This window comes from Mesoplodon densirostris, chromosome 2, assembly GCF_025265405.1.
Source record: "Mesoplodon densirostris isolate mMesDen1 chromosome 2, mMesDen1 primary haplotype, whole genome shotgun sequence".
NCBI lineage: Eukaryota > Metazoa > Chordata > Mammalia > Artiodactyla > Ziphiidae > Mesoplodon > Mesoplodon densirostris.
The window spans coordinates 1421616-1433795 of NC_082662.1; the positions used below are offsets into that span (position 1 = coordinate 1421616).

Here is a 12180-nt window from a genome sequence, read left to right on the forward strand (position 1 = left end):
ATGATTGTGTTACTGTTGATTTCCCCTTTTATGGCTGTTAGTATTTGCCTTATGTATTGAGGTGCTCCTATGTTGGGTGCATAAAAATGTACAATTGTTATATCTTCTTCTTGGATTGATCTCTTGATCATTATGTAGTGTCCTTCTTTGTCTCTTGTAATAGTCTTTGTTTTAACGTCTATTTTGTCTGATATGAGAAGTGCTACTCCAGCTTTCTTTTGATTTCCATTTGCATAAAATATCTTTTTCCATCCTCTCACTTTCAGTCTGTATGTGTCCCTAGGTCTGAAGTGGGTTTCTTGTAGACAGCATATATACAGGTCTTGTTTTTGTATCCATTCAGCCAGTCTATGTCTTTTGGTTGGAGCATTTAATCCATTTACATTTAATGTAATTATCAATATGTATATTCCTATTACCATTTTCTTAATTGTTTTGGGTTTATTATTGTAGATCTTTTCCTTCTCTTGTGTTTCCTGCCTAGAGAAGTTCCTTTAACATTTGTTGTAAAGCTGGTTTGGTGGTGCTGTATTCTCTTAGCTTTTGCTTGTCTGTAAAGCTTTTAATTTCTCCATCAAATCTGAATGAGATCCTTGCTGGGTAGAATAATCTTGGTTGTAGGTTTTTCTCTTTCATCACTTTAAATATGTCCTGCCATTCCCTTCTGGCTTGCAGAGTTTCTGCTGAAAGATCAGCTGTGAACCTTATGGGGATTCCCTTATGTGTTACTTGTTGTTTTTCCCTTGCTGCTTTTAATATTTTTTCTTTGTATTTAATTTTTGATAGTTTGATTAGTATGTGTCTTGGAATGTTTCTCCTTGGATTTATCCTGTATGGGACGCTCTGTGCTTCCTGGACTTGATTAACTATTTCCTTTCCCATATTAGGGAAGTTTTCAACTATAATCTCTTCAAATATTTTCTCAGTCCCTTTCTTTTTCTCTTCTTCTTCTGGGACACCTATAATTCTAATGTTGGTGCATTTAATATTGTCCCAGAGGTCTCTGAGGCTGTCCTCAATTCTTTTCATTCTTTTTTCTTTATTCTGCTCTGAAGTAGTTATTTCCACTATTTTATCTTCCAGGTCACTTATCCGTTCTTCTGCCTCAGTTATTCTGCTATTGATCTCTTCTAGAGAATTTTAAATTTCATTTATTGTGTTGTTCATCTCTGTTTGTTTGCTCTTTAGTTCTTCTAGGTCCTTGCTAAATGTTTCTTGTATTTTCTCTGTTCTATTTCCAAGATTTTGGATCATCTTTACTATCATTATTTTGAATTCTTTTTCAGGTAGACTGCCTATTTCCTCTTCATTTGTTTGGTCTGGTGGGTTTTTGCCTTGCTCCTTCATCCACTTTGTGTTTCTCTGTCTTCTCATTTTGCTTAACGTACTGTGTTTTGGGTCTTCTTTTCATAGGCTGCAGGTTCGTAGTTTCTGTTGTTTTTGGTGTCTGTCCCCATTGCTAAGGTTTGTTCAGTGTGTTGTGTAGGCTTCCTGGTGGAGGGGACTAGTGCCTGTGTTCTGGTGGATGAGGCTGGATGTTGTCTTTCTGGTGGGTAAGTCCACGTCTGGTGGTGTGTTTTGGGGTGTCTGTGGCCTTATTATGATTTCAGGCAGCCTCTGTGCTAATGGATGAGGTTGTGTTCCTGTCTTGCTAGTTGTTTGGCATAGGGTGTCCTGCACTGTAGCTTGCTGGTCTTTGAGTGGAGCTGGGTCTTGGTGTTGAGATGGAGATCTCTGGGAGATTTTCACCATTTGATATTACGTGGAGCTGGGGGGTCTCTTGTGGAGCAGTGTCCTGAACTTGGCTCTCCCACCTCAGTGGCACAGCCCTGACACCTGGCTGGAGCAGCAAGAGCCTGTCCTCCACATGACTCAGAATAAAAGGGAGAAAAGAAAGAAAGAAAGAAAGAAGAAGATAAAATAAAATAAAGTAAAATAAAATAAAGTTATTAAAATAAAAAAATAATTATTATGAAAAAAAATTTTTTAAGTAATAAAAAAATGGACAGACAGAACCCTAGGACAAATGGTAAAATCAAAGCTATACAGACAAAATCACACACAGTAGCATACACATACACACTCAAAAAAAGAGAAAAAGTGAAAAAAAATAATATATCGTTGCTCCCAAAATCCACCTCCTCAATTTGGGATGATTCATTGTCTATTCAGGTATTCCACAGATGCAGGGTACATCAAGTTGACTGTGGAGATTTAATTCGCTTCTCCTGAGGCTGCTGGGAGAAATTTCCCTTTCTCTTCTTTGTTCGCACAGCTCCTGGGGTTCAGCTTTGGATTTGGACCTGCCTCTGCGTGTAGGTCGCCTGAGGGCACCTGTTCTTCACTCAGACAGGACGGGGTTAAAGGAGCAGCTGATTCGGGGGCTCTGGCTCACTCAGGCCAGGGGGAGGGAGGGGCACGGAGGCGGGGCAAGCCTGTGGCAGCAGAGGCCGGCTTGACATTGCACCAGCCTGAGTCCTGCCGCTTGCATCTAATTTTAAGATGCTTCCTATTCCACTAGTTGTTTTGTCTATCTTTTGCACCACCCTAGTCTCGAAGCTCCACCACTGCTCCTCAGGCCGGGTCCCATGGGAGGCCGACATGGATGAATCTTAAGTGTATATTGCTAAGTGAAAGAAGCCAGGTTGAAAAACTACGTACACTGATTCCAATTATATGACAGTCTGGGAAAACAAAAATTCAGAGAGAGTAAACAATGATTGCCAGGAGTTTGGTGGGGGATGTGATGCAGGGGTGGTGCTGGTGGGTGTGAAGAGGTGAAGCACAGGAATAGTTAGGGTAGTGAAATTATTCTAATACTCAGTGGTGAATACAATACATTAGGCACTTGCCAAAACCCACAGAACTTTATAACACAAACAGTAAACCTTAATGTATGCAAATTTTACAAGAACATTTAGGAGGTCAGGGAATCCCAGGGTGAAATGCAGCATGAGAATCTAAATATTTCACAGTGTGTGCAGTAACCTCACTAAAAAGCAGTAGAGGCACAAGGTGCTGAGCTAAATCAATTTGAAAATGAGTAGAAAAACTGTAAAACTGAAGGCAAAGGAGCTGTATGTAGTGCTGTGCTCTAGTTGATAAAGTTGTTCCCCAGGGGAATACAGGTTAACAATTCTGAAACCACCATACATGTATGTTGGAATTGAATAAGTAGGCAAATGGCTAGTAGAAGGCCAGGCATGTTACTGCTACTAGGGTAGTTACTGATAAGCAAGGGAGGAGGTAGAATGATCCATGTGGTCATGGATTAGAGGTGGAGACATCAGTATAAATTCACAGTTAGCTTATAGACACAGATGGATACATACACAAATATTTATAGATCATCAGCTGAGAGTGACCAGAAGTAAAAACAACCCCAAAGCAATGAGCAAATAGGCACCCAGATCTTGGTTTCTAACACCATTGTCCAAAAAAAAAGAACCAGTGATCCTTGGAGAAATGATTGATTCTGTAATTGGGGCAAGAAGTATACAAGGTGAACCTGGAACATCTTTTAGTGTCACAAAGTAAGAAAGTGTTACCTTCCCCGCCAAACGCCAAACACACAATGATTGGGTATGTTGAAGGGGCACAGAAGCCAACTGACAGAGCTCCTAATGGCCAAAGTCGGATCTATTTGAGCAACAAAATGAAGTAGTATTGGATTATAACTCAAAGTATAAAATAAATATCCATGAGTCCATACTGACAAATTGTGGTTTTAAATTGTTGAATAAATAAAAAATGAGGGTGGTGGTGTAATAGACAAGTCTTCCAAACAGAAGAATTCCAAATAGATTACATAGATACTCCACCTTTAAGGATGTGTAGTATAACTCCCCACCCCTTAAGTGTGGTCTGCATGTGCTGCCTTCCTTCCAAAGAGGACAGTGTGGAAAGAGAGGGGACAAAGGTACCTATACAGTGCAAAAAGCTGACAAACACTACCTCAAGCCATGTGATCAAGGTTGACATCAACGTGGTAAGTCACTGAAATTATGTCCCCTTGGTCTGTAGGCTTCCTCCCCAAAACATCACCCCAGTCTGAACATCAGACAAATGAGAGACATCCTACAAAATACCTGGCCAGTCCTCCTAAAAACTGTCAAGATCATAAAAATCAAGGGAAGGCTGAGAAACCATCACAGCCAAGAGTCCAAGGAGATTTGCCAACTAAATCATGTGGAGTTCTGGGACAGAAAAGGACATGAGGGGAAAACTGAAGAAATATGAATAAAGCGTGGACTGGGTTAATAGTAATATATAAACATTGGTTCATTACTTGTGACAGATGTATCACACTTATGTGATAGAAGATGTGGTATGAAGTATATGGGAATTGTGTACTCTCTTTACAATAATTCTGTAAATCTAAAGCTGTTTTTATTTATTTATTTAATTGTGGCTGCGTTGGGTCTTCGTTGCTGCATGCAGGCTTTCTCTAGTTGCGATGAGTGGGGGCTACTCTTCATTGTGGTGCATGGGCTTCTCATTGCAGTGGCTGCTGCCCTTGTTGTGGGGTTAAGTAGTTGTAGCGCGAGGGCTCTAGAGCACAGGCTCAGTAGTTGTGGTGCATGGGCTTAGCTGCTCCGTGGCATGTGGGACCTTCCCGGAGCAGGGCTCGAACCCATGTCCCCTGCACTGGCAGATGGATTCTTAACCATTGCACCACCAGGGAAGTCCTAAAGCTGTTTTAAAATTTAGAAAATTTGGACTTCCCTGGTGGTCCAGTGGTTAAGACTCCATGCTTCTTCCAATGCAAGGGGCATGGGTTTAATCCCTGGTCAGGCAACTAAGATCCCACATGCCATGTGGCATGGCCAAAAAAAAAAAAAAAAAAGAAAAAGAAAAAGAAAAAGAAATTTAGAAAAATTACTTTGAAACAACATGAGCAGAGGATCTGAGATCTGTTGAACCATATTAAATAGCTTAACATCTATGTAGCTAGAGCCCCACAGGAGAATGGTATGAGTCAGCAATCTCTGAAGAGATAATGGCTAATAATTTTTCAAAATTGATGAAAGACATAAGCCTATAGATCCAAGAAGGGCAGTATATCCCAAGCAGGATGAATACAAAGAAAACCATGCTCGTAGCAGCATCAAGTCAAACTGCTGAGAACTACAGAGAACGAGATATTCATAAAAACAGTCAGAGGAGAAAAAAGACATTAATTCATGGGAGCTACAAGAAGAGTGACGGCTGGCTTCTCATCACAAACAATGGTGATCAGAAGACGATGGAACAAACTCTTGAATGGATGCTTGAAGAAAACAAACTAACTACCAACTTAGAATTCTATATCCAGCAAAAATATAGTTAAAAAGTGAAAGTGAAATAAAGACGTTTCAGGCAAAAGCTGAGAGAATTTTTCTCCATTACACAGCACTCACTACAACACATAACTAAAGGAAGTCTTCCCATAGAAAGAGCAGGTAACCAGTTGGGAGTCCAGGTTGGTGGGAAGGAATAATGAGCAGGACCAGAAAGGGGAGCACAGGGTAAACGGGGTGAATGAAGCATTGTGGGAACCCAAACAGTGCATCTGATTGATCTGCTTCCAGTCTAGTCAGACAAAACCAGAACAAACACCCAACACTGGGGAGGTAAGTTAATGCCTTCTCCATGCTTATGTCCCCCTCCCATTTCCTCCACTGCATTCCCAGCACAGTCTGCCATAACCTTCTGGTTGGGGGAAATTCCTGGGGTAAGTTCATCTGATGCTACAGCTCAAGAGTTTCCTGAGGATGCTGTGGGCTCTTGAGAAAACATTTCCAAAACTGAATGAGACGAGATCACCATGTTTGTGCACTTTGCCTTTAACTTACACCACCTCATTTGTGAGGGTCACCACCTCCATTTTTCTGATGAGAAAACTGACAGGCCTGTGGGGTGATGCACCCATGGCCGGTCACTAGCGACTGGTGGAGGTTGGACTTCCAGTACCCATATTCTCATTCAAAATCTGTTCTTCTGAGCAAGAGAAGAGGCAAACAGCAAGGCCTTTGACACAAAAGCTGAATAGAAATGAAATCTTCCTCTAATGCTAAAATAGGATCAACAGGAGACACAGCAAACAGACCCCAAACAGGGATATTTCCCCCCTTCATGATTCCAAAAGGGAGTAGACTTCCTTGTACCCAGTTGACATGTGTCTACTCTTGTTCTTTTTTATATTTGCTTGTATAACTTCTGTAATATGCCAACTATTTTCACATAGACGCTCTACATTAAAAAACAAACCTGACATTTTCTTTGAAAGGTCTGTTCTCCTAAAGGTTGGCCTTGATGTGGACAATTTGTTTCCTCTTTCTGTCTGTCTCCTCTTCCTGTCTCTGTCTCTGTCTCTCCCTCCCTAACAAAAGAGGGCTACAAAGAACTTTATTGGGTGGAAAATAACCATCCTCCCTGGAGAATGTATCATCACAGGCTGGTTGTCATGCAGCTGTAGGGTGTGAGCTTACATGACCCTGTGGTCAAGGAAACCACAAGCTGAGAAATTAAATATAGGCTGGTAGCATTCCCAGGTGCCTGATGGAAACAAACACACATATTGTCTGGAGGTAAACTTAGCCCAAGTAACAAAGGATTCTCGCAGATAAAGCCAATTTGAACATGGACTGAGGTTTATGAGAAGACCAGATTCCATGAGTGAGAAGCAGCAAACAGCAGGACTAGAACCCCAAGGATTCATATTTTAGGATTATCTGACCCATAACATGTGGAAGCTGGCATCACAGGCCCCAAACCTCAATGTCTCTCTGCATCTGTGCCTTTGCACATGCCATTGTAGTTGCTTTCCCTGAAGGGGCAGAGAATATCTCCTCTCTCTCTTCACTGTGGGTTTGCCCCTGTGGCTTTGGTAATAGAACAAGGTGGAAATAGTGTACTCCAGCTCAGAGCCTAGGCCCTAAGTGTGTTTCCACTTGTCCCCGTGAGCTTCTGTATGGAGAGGGACATGCTTGCTGGTCCTTGTAGGAGGATGAAATTCATGGAACAGCTGCCCCAGCTGAGGATGACCTACATTAGCTGAGCCCTGCAGCCTACTGATGGATGTGTGTCATGATAAACAAGTGTTGTTTTAAACCCCTAAGTATTGGGGTGATTTGTTAGGCAGCAGTGTCTAGCTGATGCAGAAATAACCCAAGTATGTTTGAGTCATTGAAAGAAATAAAAATTAAAAACAAGGGCAAAGAAAACATTGAAAAAATCAATTTGTAAAAGAATCACTTGGAAACTCTAGAAATAAAAAACATGAAATTGTTGAAAATAATTTTTTTTTTAGAAAAAATCCAAAATGGATGGGTTAAGTGGCAGATACAACAGAGCTGAAGAGAGATTTAACGAATTTGAATGTAGTTCTAAAGAATTTACCCAGAATGTGGGGAAAAATCAAAGAGATGGAAACTTTTCTCTAAAAGATATGGAAGATAGAGTGAGAAAAATTGAGTGCATATGTAATCAGAATTTTAGGAGAAAATAAAGATAATGTGGGACACACAATATTAAAAAGACAGTGGCTACAAGTTTCCAAAATTAATAAATGTCATTAATGCTCGGATCCAAGAATCACAACAGATGCAAAGCAGAATAAATAAAAAGAGCTTCATAGTTAGACACCTCATGGTAAAAATGCACAGTACCAGGGAGAAAACAGCTCAGAGGGGAAAAAGTTCATCTGACAAGAAGGCCAATTAGATTGAACCAGATTTCTGAACAGCAGCAATGGAAGTCAGAGACAGTGAAAGTAAATCTTCAAGATATTGAGAACGTAACTAAGCCCAGATTTGTGTAACCAGTTAAACTATCACTGAAGGATAACTACTAAATAAAGTCATTTTCAAGTAAACAAAAATGAAGGTTTACAGTTGAAAGAGTATTTTTTTTTTTTAAAGAAGATGTTGGGGGGTAGGAGTTTATTAACTTATTTATTTATTTTTGCTGTGTTCAGTCTTCGTTTCTGTGCCAGGGCTTTCTCTAGTTGCGGCAAGTGGGGGCCACTCGTCATCGCGGTGCGCGGGCCTCTCACTATCGCAGCCTCTCTTGTTGCGGAGCACAGGCTCCAAACGTGCCGGCTCAGTAGTTGTGGCTCACGGGCCTAGTTGCTCCGCGGCATGTGGGATCCTCCCAGACCAGGGCTCAAACCCGTGTCCCCTGCATTAGCAGGCAGATTCTCAACCACTGCGCCACCAGGGAGGCCCCTGAAAGAGTATTTTAAAGCTGTGCTCCCCAAATCTGCCTGATCACAAGAAAGGCCTAACATGCTGGTTACAGTACAGATTCGGAGGTCTTACCCTATAAGATTTCTTGGTTCTGCCCAGGTTGAGTCCTGTTATGGACTAAGTTTTGTATCTCCGCCCCCCCCCCACTGTTCCTATGTTGAAGTCCTAAGCCCCAATGTGACTGCATTTGGCGTTGCCACCTGTGAGGAGGTGATGAAGGTTAAATAAGGTCATAAGGGTGGGGCCCTGATCCAGTAGGGCTGGTGCCTTATAAGAAGAGGAAGAGACACCAGAACTTGCTCTGTCCACCACATGAGGACACAGTGAGCAGGTGGCTGTCTGTAAGTCAAGAAGAGAGTCCTCACCAGGAACTGAATTGGCTGATAGCCTGATCTTGGACTTCTAGGCTCCAGAACTAGGGGAAAATAGATTTCCATTGCTTAAGTCATCCTGACTTTATGGTATTTTGTTATGGTGGCCCAAGCAGATGGAGACAGGGTCCAAGGTCTGGATTTTTAACAATTGCCCCAGGTTACTCTGATTATCAAGGAAGTTCAACAAATGCTGTGTCCTAATCAGCGTTTCCCAAACTTAGCGCAGATGAGTTACCTGGGGATGAAATGTAGATCCTAATCCAGTAGGCCTGGGATGGGCCCTGAGTTTCTGAATTTCTAACAAGTTGTCAGGGGAGGCCAACACCACTGGTCCATGGACACACTTTGTGTAGGAGTCTCCGAAAGCATGTACTTCAGAAAGAAGGAACATGATTTCATAAGGGCTACCTGAGAAGTAGGAAGAATGATGAGCAAAGAAACTGATAAGGGACTTCCCTGGTGCCGCAGTGGTTAAGAATCCTCCTGCCAGTGCAGGGGACATGTGTTCGACACCTTGTCCAGGAAGTTCCCACATGCCGTGGAGCAACTAAGCCCATGCGTCACAACTACTGAGCCCATGTGCCACAACTACTGAAGCTCATGCACCTAGAGCCCGAGCTCTGAAACAAGAGAAGCCACTGCAATGAGAAGTCCGTGCACCACAACGAAGAGAAGCCCCCGCTCACCACAGCTAGAGAAAGCCCACACGCAGCAACGAAGACCCAACAATGAAGACCCAACGCAGCCAAAAGTAAATTAAAAAAAAAAAAAAAGAAACTGATAAGGACTTGGGAAAATTGGAATTAAATTGAGTATATTAGAGAATGTTGCCTGTGTTCAGTAAATAAAAAATAAGATAGAAACCACGGACTTACCCACAATAACATGTGATCAGGGTGGAGGATGAGTTAAACTGTTCTAAATGCTTGTATTGTTTGGAAGAAATATGAAGATATTGACTAGCTGAATACTTTAAGTTAAATATGCATATAAAATTTAAGGTATATTACTTCTGCTTTCCGCTTACGACATCAAAAGCCAACTAGAGTATCATTCCCTTTGTAATAACAGGAAAAATCCAGATAGTCTACAGAAATCACAGCTTTTCTGGAGCTCATCTAGGACCTGAGGTAAGAGGGTGACCAGGAAAACAGAGTGACACATCCCACCAAGCAGAACTGAGAACTCTGACAGGACGTAGGAGTAAGAGACAGTCACCACACAAGTGGGTAAGAAGAAATCAGCTAACATTTTAATGAATTCTTGAAGGCCAAGTGTGAGTTAGCTTGTCAGTGTGGAACAGCTGGAGCCTCAGCACAGGGGGAGTTTGCACTCATTCACCAGTTATTTCCATGGATCCTTACCAGGTGCCAATGAGAAAAACTGGGGCAGGTCTCAGAAGACCAGAGAGTCCCCCTCAGTGGCACAGGCATGCAGAAGGTTATCTGCTTCTGCTGAGGTGCCAGCAGGAGGCGTCTCCTGCTTGCCTGGACCCTCCTCTTGTAGGAAGCAAGAGCTTTAAACCACCGAGGGGAGGGTAGTAAACCCTCTCACTCCCATGGACCAGATGAAAACCTACTGGCCCGGAGGAGAGTCAGATATAAAAATCCTCTGCTCATGGGAGAGGCACAGGAGACCCCTGTGGGCCCAGGATCCCAGACTGACATCAAGCTGAGGTCTGCTGCCACTAAGAGAGGGGCAGGGGACTCAGGCATAAGGCAAAGTTTGATGGCCATGCGGATCGGGGCAGGGATACTGAGACAGCCCCACTCCAAGACTGAGATGGAGCCAGGACACCAGAGATCCCCCACCCCAGCATGAGCCAAGCACTGAAAAGCAAGGGCAACCTACCATCTGTGGAGGGGCAGAGGCATGGAGAGAACCCCTCTGTGTTGCAGACGTCCAGGGACTGCTGAGATCTGAGGCTGGAGCAGGAACAACGGGGAGCCTCTGGCCCCCCAGGCCCATTTCTCTAAGCACAGGTAATCACTGCTTACAGCCAGAGAAAGGTGAAGTCTGTGGTGCACCGAGGGTGACAAAAGTGAAAACAAAACCCCAAATCAGCTGACTCCTGACTAGACGGATTCAATCTCTCACACTAACAGACTGACAGAATAACTGTGCTTGTTTCTGGGTGCAAATGCTGTTTACCTCAGTCTCTGCTCTTTCTCTGGATGTTTAGCATTCAGTAAAAATGTATGACACACACACACACACAGAGGCAAGAAAAAACAATCCGTTGCCATGAGATAAAGTAATCAATAGAACTAGGCTCAGAGATAGCTCAGATATTGGTATTATCAGAGAAGGACTGCAAAATAACTATGGTTAATATGTTAATATGTTTCCATCTAATGGAAAAGGTGGATAACATGCATGAACAGACAAGAAATTTCAACAAAGAGATGGAAACGATAAAAAAGAGGGAAATGGAAATATCAGAAAGAAAAAGCATGTTATTAGAGATGAAGAATTCCTTTGACTGGCTGACCAGAACCCTGGATACAGCTGAGGAAAGAACCAGTGAAACTGAAGACTAATTAGGGTCAAACTCTTCAGACTGTATCACAAAGAGTAAAAGAATGAACAAAATCTGAACAGGGCACCCAAATACTGTGGGATAATATCAAACCATGCCACAGGTATGTATATAGAGTCTGAGAGAGAGAGAGAAGAGAGAGAGAGAGAGAGGAAAAGGGGCAGGAGAGAAATGAAACTCCTTAAACAAGATAGCTATTAATGATAAGAAAACAAAGTAATAACAAGGAAAGGAAATGTAATCCAACTATTCTTCATAGCTCAGCTGTGAAAAATACTCAGCAGAACTATTGTAATGACGCATATGGATTTATCCAAAAGCAATGATGTACCTATACTGGGACAGTGGAAGCCTGGGTGGCTTAAGGAACTAAATCTGCCTCCCATTCGGGAAGTCAGTAACAATATGGATAGGGAATCAATGACAAATCTAATATTTTATTATTTATTTATATATATAATATAATATTATATAATATTATAATATATAATATAATATAATATTATATTATATATAATATATAAATATAATATTTATTGTATTTATTTATCATAAACAGCATGACAGACATTTTTCTAAGTGATATTGATGTATTAATCATTGAACCCTCCAGTAAGCCTCTATGTTATGTTCCATTTTACAGATAAGGAAACTGAGGCACAGAAGTGTGAAGAAAACCTTCCAAGGTCACACAGCTGGGATGTGGGGGGCTGGCAAGCCCAACCAGGCTGTCAGATTCAGGAGCCTGGGTATGAACCACAGCCTTACGATGCCTCCCTGTGATCTAACGCTGACAATAAAGAGAGAAGGGTCCAAAGAGGAGGCTTAGACACTCCAGTCCAGGGCTTGGCAATATTTTTCTGTAAAAGGCCAGACAACGTATGTTTTAGCCTTTGTGAGCCATATACAGACTCTGTCTCACTGACTCAACTTAGCGCTTGTAGCCTGAAAACACCCACGGACAATACATGAGTGAGTGGACACAGCTGTGTTCCAATAAAGCTTTATTTACAAAAACAGGCAGTGGGCCAGATTTGGC

General features: G+C 42.2%; 1 protein-coding gene across 1 annotated transcript in view; it reads right to left on the reverse strand.

The window, feature by feature from the left end:
- MMEL1 (membrane metalloendopeptidase like 1) overlaps positions 1–12180 on the reverse strand; it is a 51154-nt gene that overhangs the window by 27763 nt on the left and 11211 nt on the right. Inside the window, 1 exon segment of the mRNA XM_060091533.1 lies at positions 2304–2334. Within this exon segment, the coding sequence (XP_059947516.1) occupies positions 2304–2334 (31 nt within the window).